The 21,056-nt window shown below is 40.2% G+C and overlaps 1 protein-coding gene across 3 annotated transcripts in view; it reads right to left on the reverse strand.

Annotated features, from left to right (window-relative positions):
• TAFA2 (TAFA chemokine like family member 2) overlaps positions 1–21,056 on the reverse strand; it is a 317,305-nt gene that overhangs the window by 28,046 nt on the left and 268,203 nt on the right. For all 3 annotated transcript variants that reach the window (XR_007769512.1, XR_007769513.1, XM_050924226.1), the window contains exons 3-4: positions 7,936–8,088; positions 6,757–6,881 (exon numbers count right to left, since the gene is read on the reverse strand). Coding sequence is in view for 1 of the 3 variants with exons in the window: in XM_050924226.1 (XP_050780183.1) it covers positions 6,757–6,881; positions 7,936–8,088 (278 nt within the window). In the remaining 2 variants the exon portion in view is untranslated. The remainder of the gene's footprint in view (positions 1–6,756; positions 6,882–7,935; positions 8,089–21,056) is intronic.

Raw genomic sequence — 21,056 nt, forward strand, 5'->3', positions numbered from 1 at the left:
GCATAATTTGCACCCAGATAGAGACCTGGAACATCCTATAGTACAAGGGTTCTGATACAGAATTCAAATCCCCCTGAAGTTCTAGGTGTCCAGATCCATGGTTTTAATTCTGACCCAGATCTAATAAAAATATCTTCAGATGTGTACAAGAATGCACGTGCATCTCATTCTCTGTGCAATTGTGCATCAGCATGCATCTGTACATTCATATTTCCCTTTTTAAAATTAGGTATATCTTTGCAAGATAATGAAAAGTTATTGATAACCTTAGTTTGTCAGGGACATCTTGGTAGTAGAAACCATCTTTCCCAATGCAGTTCCTTAGAAAAATACCTGATGGTACCACATGTAGTCTTTTCCGTTTCAATTTCTTTATGGCAGAATGGAAACATCTTGATCTCCCTTATTGTTCAATAACTTTTTACTCACTTCTAGCCAAATGGAATAGGTCACAATAATTGGATGAAACAAAAGAGGAATTTAATTATATACACTCAGAGCAAAATCTAAGGAAGAAGGAAAGAAATGGAGAGGGAGGAAAATCCAAAGACTACTTTTGAAATAAAATAAGGAACAACATGATACATCAGAAAACACAAGAAATAATAGTGAACACAAATGTGTCCTTAATACTTTCTGAGTGACAGAGGAAACAAACTCACTCTAACATAATTATACCATATTAAGTGTGCCTCAGGCTAACAATGACTCTTCTAGTAGTTCTACCCCTGTGCTCACATATTTGATGAGGTTGTCCCCTGCCAAATCTCTGTAAGTCTCATGAACACTAGAAGTCCCCTGGTCCTTCTTAGAAGCTCTCTCTTTTTTTAAGTCCAAGCACTCAAAATCAATTCAAAGACACCTCTCTCCAACTGTAAGACAACAATCTTGCCTCTCGCTGATTTTCTTTGTCAGATTAACTGACTAAAGCTAGTCAAAGTTTTTTTCAGCTAATGCTTTTGTCTTGGAAAATGGAGTTTCATTGAAAATGAAACATTTTCACCAAAAAAAATTATTCAAATACATTTTTTGGTTTTCTGACTAGAGGGGAAATTCTCACCCTCTCATTTTTTCACGTCTCTCTCTCCCCTTCCTTCCCCCCACTGTGGGGGGGAGGGCTTTTTTTTTTTAAAGTGTGGAAAGGTGACAGGAAGTGTTGCTTTCCTTGTTTTGTTTTTTTCTTCCTTTCCAGTGAAAAAAAATTAAAAAGTTGAGAAAAAGGAAAGGGAGACAAAAAATTATAAACAAAATATTTCAAAATGAAATGCAAATGTTTATTATTTTGAAAAAAACTCTCTCTTTTTTGTCAACAAATAGGAAAAAAGTGAAAACAAATAAAATGAAAACTTCATGTAAAAAAATGTCAACCATCTGTACCTAGAACTGCATCCTGGACCCTATGTCATCTCTGGAAAATCTCTGAGCTATCTTTATTTCATAGCCTTAATAATCTATTTCTAAACACCCTGTCCAGTTCCAGTGCATTGCCTAGGCAGGCATACACTACAATATCTCTGCCTAAAAATAAATCATTATTTTAGCCAGAATAACAATTTTCTCCTCAGACCTCTCTAAATATAAAGGCAGAAATTCCACCCTTCCAAATATAAACTCCAACAGAGTAAAAAATGTTAATCAGAGGTAAGTTCAGACCCCTAAACTCTTCCTCTCCACATGTACTGCTTCTCTCTGATTAATCCTTATTAACCCATTAGCCCTCTCATCTGTTAGTCTTACCCTGGCATTGTAGGGACTGTGATTCCATTACAACATAATTCCATAATACCTATTTCTGTATTCTTAGTGTAAATAATATCTACCTGAATATCCTTAAGATTTGAATTCTAAGTACCAGAATATTTGTGCTATTTCTAATTCATTATTCATGCATATTCTTCTTAGATATCTGCATCTCTGAACAACATACAACACTTCAACCAAGTCACATTATAGAAAAATCAATTAGTCTTCTCCCATTATTCACGAGCATCCTTTCCTTAGTGACAAATACCACAACCATCTGTGTTACCTGAATTGGGCAAAAAACCCACCTCCCTCCAGAGGCTGCCTCCATTCTCTAACATAATACTCCATTACTGCCATCCTGGGGTCTGGAAATCCAGGTGCTGTTTTGAAATCAAATACCTTTGTGGAAGAGGGTTGCTTTGCATCTGAGGCTACAATCTACCTACGATTTTCACATGTATTATTGAATAGGAAAATTTAACCCAGTGTTTAGAGGTGAATTGAGTCTTAATGCATTATATTGCTTTTGGCAAGGCTTCCACAGAAGTTGCTGTGTGTATAATCACACAAACTTGCTAGCTCCCTTTGGCTCCTGCTGCTTTTATGTTATACATGACAATCACATATGGGCTACTTCATTTGACAATAATAAAAGCTTATTATACTTGTTCTCTTAATACTGATTATTTGCTGTCTCTTTATTATTTTTCTGTGAATATGGACTTTACTGGTTCAGATGCTTCAGAATTTTTCCTTTCACTTAGGCCTGGTCTACACTATGCGTTTAAACCGATTTTAGCAGCGTTAAACCGATTTAACGCTGTACCTGTCTCCACTACAAGGCCCTTTATATCGATATAAAGGGCTCTTTAAATTGGTTTCTGTACTCCTCCCCGATGAGAGGAGTAGCGCTAAAATCGGTATTACCATATCGGATTAGGGTTAGTGTGGCCGCAAATCGACAGTATTGGCCTCCAGGCGGTATCCCTCAGTGCACCACTGTGACCACTCTGGACAGCAATCTCAACTCGGATGCACTGGCCAGGTAAACAGGAAAAGCCCTGAGAAATTTTGATTTTCATTTCCTGTTTGCCCAGCATGGAGTTCTGATCAGCACAGGTGGCAATGCAGTCCCAAATCCAAAAAAAGCTCCAGCATGGACCGTACGGGAGATATTGGATCTGATCACTGTATGGGGAAACAAATCTATTCTATCAGAGCTCCGTTACAGAGGACGAAATGCCAAAGCGTTTGAAAAAAAAATCTACAGGCTACACAGTGCTGCGTCACAAGCGTAATGGGAAGCCAGAGACTCAAATGGACGCTCATGGAGGGAGGGAGGGGGTACTGAGGACTCCAGCTATCCCACAGTCCCCAGCAGTCTCTGAAAAGTATTTGCATTCTTGGCTGAGCTCCCAATGCCTGTAGGTTTAAACACATTGTCCAGCATGGTTCAGGGAATAGCTCATCAATGTACCCCCTCCCCCCCCACCACGTGAAAGAAAACGGAAAAAAATCATTTCTTGACTTTTTTTAATGTCACCTATGTCTACTGAATGCTGCTGGTAGACGCGATGCTGCAGCAGTAAAGAGCAGTATCCGCTCCTCTTCCCTCCCCGGTGGCAGACGGTACAACATGCTTGATAACTGCTGAATACCCCTGGCTGGCCCCAGGGGCACCTGGGTAAAAATAGAAATGATTCCTGGTCATTCCTAGTAGATTGGACAGAACGGCTGGTAACCATCTTCATCATAGCCACTGGGGGCTGAGCTCCATCAGCCCCCTCCCTTTCCTGTGTAAAGAAAAGATTTTGTCCTGCCTGGACTATCATAGCAGCGGCATGCTGGGCTCCTCTCCCCCGCACCGCTTAATGTCCTGCCTGGACTGTCATAGCACGGGGAGGCTGCCTCCCCCTCATTTTATCTCACTAACAAGTCACTGTTTCTTATTCCTGCATTCTTTATAACTTCATGACACAAATGGGGGGGACACTGCCACAGTAGCCCAGGAAGGTTGGGGGAGGAGGGAAGCAACGGGTGGGGTTGTTGCAGGGGCACACCCCGTGAATGGCATGTAGCTCAACATTTCTGCGAGATCTGACACGGAGCAGCTGTGCTCTCTGATACACTGCTTCTCTAGTACATTTGCCCCATATTCTAGGCAGGACTGACTATTTTTAGAAACCATAAAGGAGGGATTGACTTGGGGAGTCATTCCCAGTTTTGCTTTTGCGCCCCCGGCCAATCTCAGCCAGGGGCACCGATGATAGCAGCAGACAGCACAGAAGGACAGATAAGCGTCATCTCATTGCCAAATTACACTGGCAGCAGATGGTACACAACAACTGGTAACCGTCTCTGCTATCATGCAAAAGCAAATGAATGCTGCTGTGTAGCACTGGAGTATCGCCTCTGTCCGCGGCATCCAGTACACATACGGTGACTGTAAAAAAAAACGCTGAACGGGCTCCATAGTTGCCATTCTATGGCGTCTGCCAGGGCAATCCAGGGAAAAACGGCACAAAATGATTGTCTGCCGTTGCTTTCCCAGAGGAAGGAATGACTGATGACATTTACCCAGAACCACCCGCGACCATGATTTTTGCCCCATCAGCCACTGGGCTCTCAACCCAGAATTCTAAGGGGCGGGGGAGACTGCGGGAACTATGGGATAGCTACGGAATAGCTACCCACAGTGCAACGCTCCGGAAATCGAAGCTAGCCTCGGACCATGGATGCACACTGCCGAATGAATGTGCTTAGTGTGGCCGTGTGCACTCGACTTTATACAATCTGTTTTATAAAACCGGTTTATGTAAAATCGGAATTATCCCGTAGTGTAGACGTACCCTTAGAATCTTTTACTATAGACAAGAGCTACATACACACTGCAGCCTCCATACATTAGGGATGAGTACTCACTGTTGTTAACAAGGTACTTTCTTAAGACAAAGAAGACAGTCAGCCTCTTAATAGCAGCATAGGTATTCCAGGGCTTCTCAAAATCAAGGATACTGAAGATTCAATTTGATGTTCATAGAGAGGCAGGATTAACCCTTCAGAGCCCAGATAGCCAATTGTTAGTTGCAAACTTGAAATAAAGTGTGAGATTTCCCTCAGAAAAGCTCTGCAGAAGGGGAGCGGGGGTTGGTTGAGCCACTGGTTAAGCAGGTAAAACTGGAGGGAACTTCAAGAGGCAGGAAATCCCCTGCTGCCACAGACTAACAGGTCTGGTTCTGCCCTCAAGTTGAAATGAGGCTGAAGCATCCATTGCAATGGACCTGTAGATCTTAGCATGATAATGAATAGAGCCTGGGACCTCTAGAGTAGTTTAAAAGTCTCGGGGGCCTACCCCTGGGGGCAGGAAAGCGGGAGAATATGATCCAGCCCCCTATTACTTACTGTTTGTTAAGTGCTAACAATGAGCTTATATTACTAAAATTATTGCCAAATGGCATTATTGTACAAACAACAACAACATTTATACCTAACACTGCAGTATTTGGACAATATAGTGCATAGTACTTTACCAATATATAAGGAGAAAAATCCCTACCCAGAAATCTTATCTAATGTAGACAATTCACATGTAAATAGAGCAAAACAACATGGTAGGAGGGTAGGGGGAAGAAGCCAAATGCCAAAAGAAGAGGAGAGAAGGACATGGACTAGTCACATTTTTCCCAATTTCTTTTCCATTTGCAGTTAGTTACTGTTGTTAAATCATCTTCCTCTAACTAGATATATCTCACATACATACACAACATACATAATTCTTATCTAGAGTGAGTGTGTGCGCACACCTTACATATATACATACACACATTTAGCTGGGGGCAGTACTCAAGCAGAGATTAGTGTATTGAAAAAGGATTTAAGAAGGAAGAATGGAATAACTTACACTAACGAAGTACCTTTCATCCAAAGAATGTCAAAGTGCCTTTACAAACTCAGACATACAGACACCATTCAGCCACCTCTGGGATAGACAAGAGATAGCCAGTTGATACATAGGACACTACAGTACAGTGAAGGGAGGGGAAATATTTTATTCTGTGTCACAGGCTCAAGGAGACACATACACAGAGTAAAGTTCATTGTAGCCAGTTATGAATCAATCCTGCAAACAATTATTCATGTGACTAACTTTAACCATTGCTATTCACATAAGATTTACTTGTGTGTGCGTTTGCAGGCTGGATCCTTAAGTTGCCTCACAGGAATGAAAAGTTGAATTGAATCCGCAGGGATTTGAAGCTATGGTTTCTAGAAGTCTGAGCATATAATGCTTAGTATTATCTTCGGTAATTTGTTGTTCTTTTGCTTCTGTAAGCAATTAGAAAGCGCAGGTTTACTTTGTTTTCAAAGAATCGTGTAAAACAAAATATTAGATGGATTCCTACTAATTTTGAACAATTCCTGCAATTTTGAACAAATAACATAAGTGTCCAATGGGAAAGGGAACATATTGCACCACTGTCAAAATTTTGTAGTAATTCTCATTTTTAGAAGACATCAATAACCAGAAGATTATTCTTTAATGACACAATAAATGCTTACCATATTCAATAGTTTCTGTGTAGAAATATGATAATTCCAAGCAATTGACAAAAGTGCATTTATTTTATACCTTATAAATCAATAGGATTTGGAACACCGATTTGGAACACTGCAAGGCGATTAGCAGGGTGTGCTGGCTTTTTTTTTGCAACCAGTCATAGAATGACAAACAGATCAAATAAAATATAAATTATTAGCAGCAGCAGCTGAAAAAGGGGGTTATTCTCTTCCCTGCAATGCCCAGACCTGAAAATGACAGGAACAGTGCACGCTATGATCCATCAACTGCAAAGTATGCTTATAGAAGTGTACAGAGTCAGGAAATCCAACCTCAGTAAAACTCCCTACCCACAGCTCATTACTCTTTTATGCTCTTTTCTTTTGAGTGTTTACTTAGGGCCTGTGTGTTAGTTTTCTGTTGATAACAAGTGATGCTGGTACTATACCTACCCTAGTTGTTTTCACTTTATTTCCAGAGGAACAGCTCCATCCTTTCCGATCTGGAAGAACTTTACATTCCTCCCCTTCAAGACATGGTTGCATGTGGCACCACCATTTCTGTTCCACTATTGAAGCTATGAGAGGAGAAAACATACACATTTACACATTCAGTAAATGGCCACTTTACATCCCCATTATATGGTAGCATCAATTTTATTCTCCACAACATTTTTAGAAAAAAGTATATTCACCAACAGCTACACTGCAAGTCAGAATCTTCCTAAATAAATAAGACTCTATTTGTCAAGGGCACTGCATGAATTTGGCACCAGCATCTCTTCTTAATTATTAGTTATTACTATTTTGTTTTTACGTTTGTTACATTTGTTTAAATTTATCTTGCTTCAAGAACAAATTTCACAGCAATCCTTTTCAATCACCAATTCTTTTTTCCTGGTCAGATGTCTAAGTTTTTGGCATAATCTCTTCTTTTGAGTTAATGTATTGTGTTTGAAGTTCTGCACATTCAAGGTAAAATTAAATGTATTCCCGGAAGATAACATACTTACAGCTTCTATGACAGCAAACACAGAAAAGATAATTCATGTAAAGGGTGAAACAACTTTATCCTTTTTCAGAGACAGAGTTGTGCAAATTGAGCCAATATTTTCCCAAATAAAACCTATTTTATGCCAGTTTTGTTTGCAATATTAAGATCGCACTATGGATAGCAAAAACAACATTGGTCTAAAAACCCTAAAAACAAGCAAACTATTCTCTGCTTGTTCGTTTTTCCTTGATTTGTGGCAAAGTAACAGATAAATAAAGTATGAGACTGCAGCATATGAAAATAATATGCTGATGTAACTTATGCATAAACACTTTTAATTAAATTAACTTGATACAACACTAAGAGCACTCTATTATTTAGATCACATTTTGATTCTCAAGAGGTCTGTTTCACTGTCATCTAATGATTTCACATAGTGTTTCCATAAAGTAATAGCAAATAATTCATTTTTCTTATCCTCTCCTATTTATCTTGGAGCCGCCCTTCAAACCTCAGAATCCTTTCTAACACTTTTAAACACTGCTCGGTTTAAAAGAAAGATTCCTAGTTTTGACACTAAACGTTACAGAACCCACTAGCAAAAATACAAGAAAATGAAGTAAGAGAAGTCGTCGCACCATCAACACAAGAAGGAGCTGCTCGGGTGGTACCTGCTACCTGCCCAGGAAAGCAGGAGCACTTGACTGTCTGTGACCTTTCTTCTATCTTGTTCTTATTACAACATCTGTGAAGAGCCACCACCTCACAGGTTCCAGTTTTAACATGGTGAGCTGTGCAAAAAAAAAGAAGAAGGTGATGATGGTGATAACATTGCTCGGTAGCATGGTACAGCATTTGTTTTCATTAAAAATATGTTACATTTAGCTCTATGACGGGATCTGCAAAACACAGTTAGAATAACACCAACTCTGTAGTGCAAAGCTGATTTCTTTTCTAAACATAGCATAACTGTCTCAGACAGGAAATAAGAACAACTGGAGAAGAATGCACATTGCACCATTTCAGTGGAACAAAATGTGGAGGCACTGAAAAGTCATCATAGAAAATAAATATATATTTTTCAGAATAGCATAGCACCTGCATCTCCATATAAACCTAATAATATAATATATTTTCTTAGGGTGACATTCAGAAAAGAAAGTGCTTCAATATTAAAATAGCCGCATGAATATATATTTTAGAATGCATACATTATAAATGTAAGATGACCACATGTCCCCAGACAGATCCAGTTTTTTATATGACATCCCAGGATCTTCCTTTAAGACACTTGAAATGTCCTGGTTTTTCTTTGTTTGTTTGTTTTTTTCATTTCATTAGTCAACTGGCACAGCTCCACTAAGAAGATGTGGCAGGATTTGGGAACCCTATGGATGGAATTATGATCCTCCATCATGTCATGGAGCTCTCTGCTTCGCAGTGCAAAGCAGGGTTGGGAAGCAGTGGATCAATGACTACTTGGACACACTATCCATTCTCTCATTTCAGGATCAGCTAACCAGACACAGGAACTACTTCAGCTCTGAGGCTAGAGCAGTCCCAGGAGAAGATCTGCCTGGGGGAAAGGTTAACAATTTAAGGTATAGTAACTAATTATTGCATCATTTTCATTTCATCATAGCTTGCTGAGACTGCAAGCTGAACCAGTGGCTGCTAGAAATTGTAGGGCAGATCACAGACAGATCGTAAAACCACTTGGAAAGCACCAGAGAGTCACTGTCTATACACAGGACTTATATTGTACCCAAATGAGATTGTGAGATGTTACCTTGAGGAGACTGCTAGAAAATATTCCTTTTCTCAGGTCTACACTGCCCCAGCCATGGATAGCTCTATTTGAATCACATGGAGGGGGCACTGGAGAGGTAGCAAATGCAAAATATTTTATGCAATTTTATCAAGAATACGGACTCTGTCATCCCCTTCCTACCCAAATTCCAAAAGTTGGTATGTTGGCAGAAGGTGACCTGAATTGGCAAAGCAAACAAATACAAAACTTGGGGCTCTAATGGGAGACTTGCCATGTAGGACTGGGCCCTTTTACAAGCAGCTTTGATTTTGCTTTTTCTTTGCATGCTACAGTGTATGGGGAACCTATCACCGTTCTAAAGCACACTGCCCTCTCTGGCCAGCAGCCTATATTCTTAAAACTAGACTATGAATTTAAGCTTCCACCCTTAACTTAGGGCCATTGCCAAGCCACAGTAACCCAAGATGAACACTAAAGAGATTGTACTACCCATAAAGACAAAGCAGATGCTCTCCTCAGTGAGCCGACTCCACTCTCTGGAGCAATGGTGGAGAGAAGCAAAAGCAGATCTGTAACCATACTTCTTCTTTGACCCCTTTTCAGAGTCTTTCTTCTTGAAAGAACAGGGAGCAGGAACAAGTAAATTCCTCTCCTCCCAAGAGTGCAAGGACAGCTATTGTAAACTGTGCAACCACTTAATTGCCACCCTTGTCCATGCACAGCCATAGAGGGGTAGCCCACAATCTGGCTCTTAGTTACCAAAATGGAAGCTACTGCTTAGAACATTATATTCAAGCTATGACATATTTTTCATTAGAACAAAGCCAGTCAAATAGCTTGTGATTATTGTAATTACTCACTACACATTTCAGTTTTAGCATCACATTGTACAGTGTCAGGTTGTACAGTGTGACAGCTGAAATGATATAGCACAATGTGACTGATCAAACCACAGCCTCACAGATTATGGAAGGTGACATATCAGGTGAGAAATTCAAAAAAGGTTCCACTTTTTGAAAAATCGAACATGAGTAAATGTTTTTCTATGTTTTAAAAGCTTTAACTATTGCTAATAAAATTGAGAAAGAGGAATGCTGCTCATGCTATCTACTTGAACTTTTGTAGGAAGTTAGTGGGGCATGTTATCCCAATACCCATGAGATTTTTTTAAGCAGATATTTTTAGGCCCATTGGTACAAAGTAACCACAGTGAAAATTATTTTGCATGGGTTAACATTGCATGTTAACATGTTGACTCAAAGAATTATATACATTTTTCTCAACTAATCGTTTATATGTTTTATAGAAAACAGAGCATCTTTACTTTACAAGTAAAGATGCTCTGTTTTCTATAAAACATATAAAGTAAAATAAATTACTTATACACTATATTTCTTATATATAATATGTAGCATGAAGATAGAACAGATACACATACCTGTTCTGAAAAGTTACATTCATTTTTATTATAATGGGCAATTATGCATTTCAAACCCACACACACTAACACAAATTCAATTAACTGAGGTGACATCAGATTCATATAACAAACCTGACACTGAAGCTATAAAAGAAAGTAAATTTATTGTCAGATTGTGAATTTGTTCCTGCTTATTTTTCTCTCTATTAGATTTCAGTCCTTATTTGTATTCTGATTTGTCTCATTGATTCTGAAATTTTGTTTGCCTCTATGCTCTCCTACTTAACAGTTTTATACGCCTTGACTGGCTCTCTTGAGATTCCATATTACACCTTCTAAGCAGAAATAAAACATCACCTACATGCACAAATAGTTATCTTAAATGCAAGCTAGTTAGTGGATTTGGGTTGTTGTATAATGCTTTGAGGACAAAAATAACTGATGAAACAAAAACTTTTCAAGACAGCTAATTTTTTACTTTGTAGTCATTAGAGAGAAAATGGAGCATTTTCCAAGGCTTTTATGCCAAAGTAATCTAATTAAATGAAACGATCATTTACGTTTGTGAATAGCAAAGAAAAGCATGTCAAAAGATGCTGTGAGATGTGAAGACTAGATTAGAGCAAAAAATAACCAAATGACAATTATAGCATTTCAGAGACCCTTTAGTAAAACTGTTTCCATTTTTGGAGGTAGAAAAATAAAACCTTCCAGAAAAGGCTACTCTGTCTCTTCAACACATTAAAAATCTAGGGCAACTATCCTCTAGTTTCTATTTACCATCTAAAGTATACCATGAATGTTCCTAGAGAGGAAATGGGGGAATTTCTGTTCCTTGTGCTATCAAATAATTAAGTTCCAGTGCAGTAAGTACAATATCTGTCACATTCATGTGAAACGAAAGCCTCCATACAGTAGATAAAGCATTTCCCTCAACCTAATACAAATTAACCTCATTAAACCATTGAACCATTCCAAACTGAGATAGTAGTTTATGAGAGTCACATTTTTGGTTTGTTTCTTCTTCAAAGTGTCTGGCTTGCTTTACCGAAAATATTTATGAAACAATGTCCTTTCTGGAATTCTACAGAAATTAATTATTCAAAAATACACCTTATGGACTCAATCCTGCAACGTTTAAAATAAGCAATCCTTATTCACATGTAGGGTGACCAGATGTTCTGATTTTATAAGGACAGTCCCGATTTTGGGGGCTTTTTCTTGTAAAGAAACGTATTACCGCCCACTCCCATCCCGATTTTTCACACTTGCTATCTGGTCACCCTATTCACATGTCTAGTTCTATTAAAATCAGTGAGACTACACATGTGAGTAAGGTTTGCTGAATCAGGCCTGAAAGTATTTGTGTACATACAACAAAGTGCTATTAATAATTACACATAATAGTTCCAGAAGATATGCAACCTTAGAGTGCATTTAGAAAAGAGAAATAATCATGTCATTACCCTGTAATGGCATGAGCTGTAATTAATCTGCCACTTTATGGTAGTTTTCATGGAGTTAAATGGTCTGCAGTTATCATATAAAGGAGTATTTACACAGTATTTGTACCCTGAAATTTAATGTGTTACCATTTATGCTAATGAAGAAATTAAGACTAGGTAGTTATTATCCCTTAATATCTATAATATTAAAGAATGCTTTTAAATTCAACAAGAAAAGCTCTCTAATCTATATATGCTATACATTCCATCTTATACATTGAAGCCAGTTATTTAGTTTAAAAATATATTTAGTCCCAAGTGTTAGACTCTACCCTCAGATTAATATGATTTCAATGGGATTTGCACACATGCATCTGGTAGCAAAATTTGTTTAGCTTTTTTGGGTGTTTTGATGCATGAGATTAATACTTTGCTTTAACAGACATGAATATATTATATGCAAGTCACTAAAATTGTGCATGAGAGTGGGGCTCATGTAAACTCCATTCTTCAATATTCTTTGTATTACTTTGTACTACAGTAGTATCTAAAGATCCCAATGAAGTCTGGGCCCCATTCTGCTACATGCTGTACAAACACAGAGTAATAGACCTTAAAATCTTAATCCCTGTCTCAAAGACTTAATCTTAAACCCACATCTGGCAAAGAATTACATGCACGCTTAACTCAATGCACTGTGAGTAGTCCTATTGAGGTATATATTTTTTTACAGGCTCATTGCAGAATCAGACCCTTAGCTGAAAGAAGCAGCAACAAATGGGTGACACGAACAAAGGGAGAGGGAAGGGTAAAAGCTTTGTTTTTCCATGAAGTTTAATTCCAGTGAATTCAAGTTTAATTCAGAAGTTGAGTCTGCTAGTATGGGCCTCCCAGTCTTCTCTGGCATAATGGACAAGACATCTTATACAAAATAAATGTAGTGGTCCTGTCCTTCAAACCTTTACTCATGCGAGCAGTCTTTATTCATGCAAATATCCCTTATCCACAGGAGTAGTTACAGTAAGGACTAAAATGGGACAACAGTGAAAGCAGTCCCATACTAAATTCAGCTGGTTGCCACTCTGCCACATTCTTACATGGGTTACGAGTGATTATTCAAAATTCTGCCCTGGTAATGTCTAAAGAAGTCTGATTTTTTATTGATAGAAGAAAATATAAAACAAAATTAGTAGTTTGACTATAATGTCTTCCAGTTCTAGCCCTAAATCAGCATATTATTAAGTGACCAGAGAAAGCACTGGTGTTTTTTACATGGAGAATGTTTGCTTTGTTCATGCTGATTGACATGGAAAGCAAATGTAGGTTATCTTTCCTCTACACTTCAGCAATTTCAATATGTCATGTCAGTCTCACTGTGTCACTCTAGATGGGAAGGATACGAATACCTCTGCAAAATTAGGGAGGAAAGTCCCGGTTGCATAGTTTTTAAAGGCTATCTTAACAAATGCTAGTAGCTGCAAGAGTATACTGTAAAATGAAATATAAATCTGTGGCTGAGACAGGCTTTCCAAATTAGCTTTTTCTGTTGAAGGCCAAATAAAGATTTGCAAAAAAGAAAAATACAGAATGATTATTTTATGTGGTTAATTTCAACATCTTTGTGTTATGTTTACCCAATATAGCAAAGGCGAGTTTTGTTTGATTAATGAAAACTCTATAAGCAATGGTTTACTTATATTAAAGTCAGCTTTAATGAAGATAACCCATTAAGGGCCTGATCCAAAGCCCCCGAAATCAATGGAAAGTCTCTCATTTGTGTCACTGTGTTTTGAATCAGGTCTGTAGCGGGGTGGCCCCCACTCCTGCCTGGAAGGGTTTAAAAACAGCCCTGGGAGAGGGCTGTGGCAGGGGAAAGCAACTAGGCTGATTGGGGAAGCAGCTGCAGCTGGGCCACACCCTAATCAGGCCTCAGCTGGCCCTATAAATGCAGGGAAGCCAGGGGCAGACACACAGAGAGAGAAGGGCCTGGCTGCAGGGAGCTAGAGACCGGGTACCTGAGTGGAGCAGGGCTGGGGACAGGCTGAGGAGCTGGGGAGCTCCAGCCTTGAAAGCCCCAGGCTGCAGCCTAGCAGAAGGCCAAGGGGTACTGGGGGTTGCAGAGGGCAGCCCAGGGATAGGCCAAGGCAGCAGGTCCAAACCCAACCTTGCCAGTGATGAGTAGGCTGATACTGCAGTCTGCCCCAGGGCATGGGGCTAGATGATGACTGGCAGTAGCCTTATACTGAGGCGAGGTGGGAATAGTGGCTGGGGGTTCCCCGAGGAGGGGAGATCCTAGGAGTGAGGGGTTACTGCCAGGGGGCAGCACCCCAGGTAAAAGGGCACTGGGGTCTAGGGAGGGACATGGGGGCCAGAGGACAGACAGATTACTGGCCTGCAGAGGGCACTCCGGAGCTGGAATGAGCTAATTCCCGGAAGTCACCAGCAGGAGGCACCGCAGCGGTGAGTCCGCACCTCTACAAACCCCTAAGGACAGAGTTAGCCAATTATATTGCTATGGACAACTGTGGAGCTTAGATTACCACTGGGACAATCTCTCTCACAACTGCACATACCAGGGACATTAGATGATTTCAGTGTCTAGGAGAGATGACTGCAAAAGCTGGGCCATATTCAGCCTCAGTTTATGTTTTATACCCATGTGAGGCAACCTTGGGATTCCCATGTTCTCAGTGGTGACAGTGAGGCATATCATGGTAGCGCTGTGTCTCATGACAGGCAACAGTTAAAGTACTCATGCTGCATCATTTTCCAGATGTCACAAGGAGTAGCACAATGGAATCTGCCATATAACAAATAATTTCATCCTGCCCTTTGCACTCTTCCATACTACCACTTAAACAGCTCTTTAGATATGTTTCCCACAGATGTGTTATTCACTCTGTAGACTAGAATCCCTCCTTCAGAGGCCTTCATTTATGTCATATACAGGAATTCAGCATATCCAGGTAATTCATAGCTACAAGACGTGTGTATGAAAATGTACATGTATATTTCTCCTGTGAAGTAACCTTCTTCCACCTTTTCAGAGTCTAGTATCTTGATCATTTATTTTCCAAGTATCTAGAATATACCTTGTGCCAAGTTATAGTAGCCTTGCATGGAAATGCCAGAAGACAGAGAGGGACCGGGGAGCCCATCCCAGCCCTGGAAATCACACAGCGAGCAACCACAAATTGGAGAGCTGCTCCCTTATGAACATAATGAGGGAGGCTAGTCAAGTTTTGTGTCTGGTGGAGAGGGTCATGGACATAGTCCCATTCTCCCATGCACTATTTTGTGACTGTGGGGTAATGTTCACAAAGTGCAGCGAAATATCTCCCCTTGGCAAGTGTAGGGAGAATACCAGTGATGGGAAGAAAGCAAATGGGGGTATGGCAGGACTGCACTGCACTTTGGTAAGCCCTGGCTAGTGTCGCGGCCACTAGGGGTTCATTACAAGCTGGCATAACTGAGGCAGCTCTAAGTTAGACTGGAGGGGGGAAAAATGGCCCTTGGGCAGTCCCAGTATTGGGGAGAAGATGGTATAAAGAAGCCCAACAGTCATCTCGAATTTTTCCTCTTCCTTTATTTGTGCAGAGTGTCATTCTCACATAGCTGATGATTGAGCCCATTATTATTAATGAACATCTGGAAGGAAAAATAAGCAAGGAAGGGGAGAAAGAAAGAATGTTAATGTAAGCGTTAGCAAAACTTTTTTCTAACAAGATCATGCCACCAAGAAGCAATAGGCTAAGAAATCTACACTGACTAGCAAGGAAAAAGCTTACACTGGAAAGGTTTATGCATCAGGTTCATAAATCAATAGCTATAAAGAGGCGCATTCTAAAATATTCTGTAAGAAGTGGAAGAGAAAAATTGCTATACCAAATCAGAATGGTCCACTGTAGCTCGATGTGCCACTCCGTATATAAGATTATGATTAAAAAAAAACTCTAAATGCATGATGTGGGAAATTCCTTTCTGTTCATATACACTCAGTCCCCTTATAAACTCATCTCACTCTCTGGCATATGAGAGCTTATTCTAGGGTTGGACATTTGACCAGTCCAAAAACAACTTGTCATTTTGCCTGTCAAATATTGGTCAAATAATGTCAAAAATTGTCAAATATTTCAAAGTACTAATTTATTAGAACAGTAACAAAGGGTAAGACTTTATCATCTCCAACAGGCTTCACCTTTGACAGATGTGTATACCCAATTATAAATAAGTTACTGAATTGAGTTGTTTTTACTCAGAAAAATGTGAAAGGTGATTAAATTAAGTTCTAAAAAATGAAAGGAAGAATGACACCATGATTCAACAAAAAAGGTAGGTACCACTTACATCAGAGCATTCTTGCTAGAATATTTGGCATTTGACCATGGTCAAATAGGCGTTCAGTTGACATTATCTGACTGGTAAACTGACCAGCCTGCCAAGTCTACTTATTATACATTTAACATTATCCTAAACTTATATAGGTGCAAGGGTTATGGAAAGGCAGTTTTCAAGTCCTGCAACACTATTTGTCTCAAAAACTTCACACAGCAGCAAAGTCCGTGCACACGCAAAGTAGAATATGTTGTGTAAAGAAACACTTCCTTTTAACTGGCTTAAATGTACAGCACTGTTTTTAAGTTTCCTCTAGGATCCCTTTTTTCTTGTATGGTCTAACATTATAGGACAGGTTTTGAACTAATGAGTTTATTCACTTGAATCTTTAAAACAAATAAAGGAGCAGATATTTGTTTGACTATTCAGATAGGGTTTGTTTTATTGCCACCCAACAGCAAAAGCAGGTAATTTGTACACATTAGACCCTGCATATCTCAAACAGCAACCCTACTAGGCTTCTTGGATGAAGCATAGTGCTTCCACAGAAAGCCATTCGAAAACTCAAATGAATAATTCTTGGTAAGTGTTTATCCTATAGATATTAACCCAGCTACACTTGGCGAGCTACCTCTACCATGCAATTAACCTACTTAGTCCAGTTAGATGAAGAATGGTAAGCAGAGGTTCACATGACACTGTGCTGACAGCATCCCTGGTAGCCTTTTAAAAACAAAGCTAAAGAATGGTTTGCCATAATCATATTGCCAAGCATGCTTTACTGCATGGTGCCAGAGGAAAATTTCATCCATCGGTTGTCTGCCAGCCACCAGTTATAGCCATCTGTGTGGGAAGACTTTTGCCCCCTTGGGAAAAACATCAAAAAAACTATGATGTAAGCATTCTCTTGAAATCAACTCACTGATAACCCAGTGAAATCAAGCCCCAGATATTCCCAAGGCACCAGGCTGGGTTCTGAAATGGAAAGCAGGATTACATTCTCAGTTGACTGAGAAAAAGACTTACTGGAAGAACACAGCAAACTGGCTTGGCCCCAGCTGGGCACATAATCTTTATCTAACATAAATCCACAGATGGAGTACTTCATGCAGAATCTCTTAGACGCGGCGAGTTCTGAGCCATCTGACTTTATCCTCCTAGACTTATTGAGGCTAATTTTATTCAGTCAGTCCTTTGGCATTGCTGAGCCAATCTTCTCTCTCCCAAAAGTCAATGCATTTTTATAGCTGTGTCACAGATGAGGATTCACTAGCAAAGCTATAATTGCATATACAGGTGTCATAAACAGATGGTTAAGGGTTAATGTCTCTTTTACCTGTAAAGGGTTAAGACGCTCAGTAAACTTGGCTGACACCTGACCAGAGGACCAATAGGGGGACAAGTTACTTCCAAATCTTGGTGGAGTGAAGTCTTTGTTTGTGCTTTTTGTTTTGCTCGTTGTTCACTCTTGGGACTAAGAGGGACCAGACGTACACCCAGGCTCTCCCAATCTTTCTGAATCAGTCTCTCATGTTTCAAAATTGTAAGTAATAGCCAGGCAAGGCAGATTAGTCTTATGTTTGTTTTCTCAACTTGTAAATGTTTCTTTTTGCTGGAAGGATTTTTACCTCTGTTTGCTGTAACTCTAAACCTGAGGTAGAGGGGGTTTCCTCTGGTCTATATGAATCTGAGTACTCTGTAAAGCATTTTCCATCCTGATTTTACAGAGATAATTTTTACCTTTTCTTTCTTTAATTAAAAGTTTTCTTTTTAAGAATCTGATTGATTTTCCTTGTTTTAAGATCCAAGGGGATTGGGTCTGAACTCACCAGGGATTGGTGAGGGGAAAGAAGAGGGGATGGTTAACTCCTCCTTGTTTTAAGATCCAAGGAGTTTGGATCAGTGTGAAGCCTCTCAAGGCAACCCAGGGAGGGGAAAGTCTAGAGGGAAAGGAGGGGGGATGGTTAATTTTTCCTTGTTTTAAGATCTAAGGGGTTTGGATCTGTGTTCCCCAGGGAAGGTTTTGGGGGAACAGAAAGTGTGCCAGACACTAAATTCTGGCTGGAACTTCTGCAGTGGCAACAGATCAAGGAGCTGTACACTAGCTTTGCCCCATTGTTCTCAGCCACCCCAGGATGGACTGAATGGGCATACCACTCCATTGACACAGGTAATGCTCACCCAATTAGAACCCTACCCTACTGGGTGTCTCCTCATGCCCAAGCTGCTCTAGAACGGGAGATCCAAAACAGGCTACAGATGGGTATAATCCACCCCTCTACCAGTGCATAGGCATCTCCAGTGGTTCTAGTACCCAAACCAGATGGGGAAATACGCTTTTGCATGGACTACCGTAAGCTAAATGCTGTAACTCGTCCCGACAACTATCCAATGCCATGCACCAATGAGCTATTGGAGAAATTGGGATGTGCCCAGTTCATCTCTACATTAGATTTAACCAAGGGGTACTGGCAAGTACCACTAGATAAAACCTGCCAAAGAAAGGTCAGCCTTCATCACCCATGCCGGGGTGTATGAATTTAATGTGCTTCCTTTCGGGCTGCGAAATGCACCCGCCAAAAGACTTGTAGATGACTTGTAGATGGTCTCCAAAGACTTGTAGATGGTCTCCTAGCAGGATTGGGAGAATATGCAGTTGCCTACCTCGATGATGTGGCCATTTTTTCTGATTCATGGGCAGAACACCTGGAAAAAATCTTTGAGTGCATCAGGCAGGCAGGACTAACTGTTAAGGCTAAAAAGTGTCAAATAGGCCAAAACAGAGTGACTTACCTTGGACACCAGGTGGGTCAAGGAACCATAAACCCCCTACAGTCCAAGGTGGATGCTATCCAAAAGTGGCCTGTCCCAAAGTTAAAGAAACAGGTCCAATTCTTCTTAGGCTTGGCCGGATATTACAGGCCATTTGTACCCCACTACAGCCAAATCGCTGCCCCACTAACAGACCTGACCAAAAAGACACAGCCAAATGCAGTTAAGTGGACTAATAAGTGTTAGAAGGCCTTTACCCAGCTTAAAGTGACACTCATGTCTGACCCTGTGCTAAGGGCCCCAGACTTTGACAAACCATTCCTAATAACCACAGATGCGTCTGAACGTGGTGTATGAGCAGTTTTAATGCAGGAAGGACCAGATCAAGAATTTCATCCTGTTGTGTTTCTCAGCAAGAAACTGTCTGAGAGGAAAGCCACTGGTCAATCAGTGAAAAAGAATGCTACACCATTGTGTATGCCCTGGAAAACCTACGCCCATATGTTTGGTGACAGCGTTTCCAGCTACAAACTGACCATGCTATGCTAAAGTGGCTTCATACTTTCAGAGGAAACAACAAAAAACTGCTTCGATGGAGTTTAGCTCTCCAAGATTTTGATTTTAAAATTTAACATATTTCAGGGGCTTCTAACAAAGAAGCTGATGCACTCTCCCATGAAAGTTTCCCAAAATCAACTGGTTAAAAATTGTCCTTAAAATGTGAAAAGTCTTGTAGTTTTACATAATTAGTAGTATATGTAAAGGTGCATGTGTTTTATTAATCTGTTTATTCTAAAGTTCTAGGAAGAAATCACCACCAGTGTGGTTCCACACTGTCTGAGATTTGGGGGGCGTGTCATAAACAGATGGTTAAGGGTTAATGTCTTTTTTACCTGTAAAGGGTTAAGAAGCTCAGTAAACTTGGCTGACACCTGACCAGAGGACCAACAGGGGGACAAGATACTTTCAAATCTTGGTGGAGTGAAGTCTTTGTTTGTGCTTTTTTGTTTTGCTCGTTGTTCACTCTTGGGTCTAAGAGGGACCAGACGTACACCCAGGCTCTCCCAATCTTTCTGAATCAGTCTCTCATGTTGGCTGGGCCCATGAAACTGCATACAGCTTTGGGACGAGGGTTTTGGGGAAGAGTGTTAGTGATAATTTAGTCTTATCAGAGGCACACACAGGAGCAGGAAGAGAGGAAGGAACATTTCTACATTTGCCCAGCTCTGAAGACCAGCTAGAATTGCCTCTGCTGAGCTTGGGAGAATTCAGGACTGCTAATCAGTTGCAGCCAAGAATGGCAGAAATGTCCCAAAGAAGATTTGGGGTGGGAACAGGTGGAACCATGATGCTGTTCCTCCACTGGGGCTAGCCAGCAGAGCTGATCAACAATGTGAGGCCGGCATTGCACCCTTTAAAAGCATGTAGCAGTTTGCGTGCTCTCCTGCGTATCAAGAGTGGAGCTGAGCTTAATGTGATATTTTGCTTCTGGTAGGCAGAATGTCTCCTGCACATCCACTCGGCTGGTGTAGCCCAGCGGCTCTTAAACTTTTTGTATTGGCGACCCCTTTTTCAGAGCAACCCTCTGAGTGCGACCCCCCGCTTATACATTAAAAACACATTTTTTTATATTTAGCACTATTTTAAATGCTAAATTTATAACCCTCTTATTTAAAATTAATTTACCTTTTCTCACAGCTTTTAAATTAAGACTAAAATACATTATACATTTATCAAATTCTTGTTATAAGCAGAAAAGGGTTTTTTTAATAGTTACTGTTTAATATTGGGGGGGCATAAAGAAACTCTCAATATGTTTTCACAGGAGATTTACAAGTGCAGACTCCACAGCAGACTTTCTAGCTAGCTGGGAGGCAGTGAAAAGTGATATTAACAAACATACAAATATCACTTTTCACAGCTGACTTACGAATGCCCCCTTGCCAGCAGATGCTGCCTTCAGAGCTGGGTGGCTAAAGAGCAGCAGTTGCTGGCCAGGTGCCCAGCTCTGAAGGC

This window comes from Gopherus flavomarginatus, chromosome 1 (genome assembly GCF_025201925.1).
Source record: "Gopherus flavomarginatus isolate rGopFla2 chromosome 1, rGopFla2.mat.asm, whole genome shotgun sequence".
In the NCBI taxonomy this organism is placed as follows: Eukaryota; Metazoa; Chordata; order Testudines; family Testudinidae; genus Gopherus; species Gopherus flavomarginatus.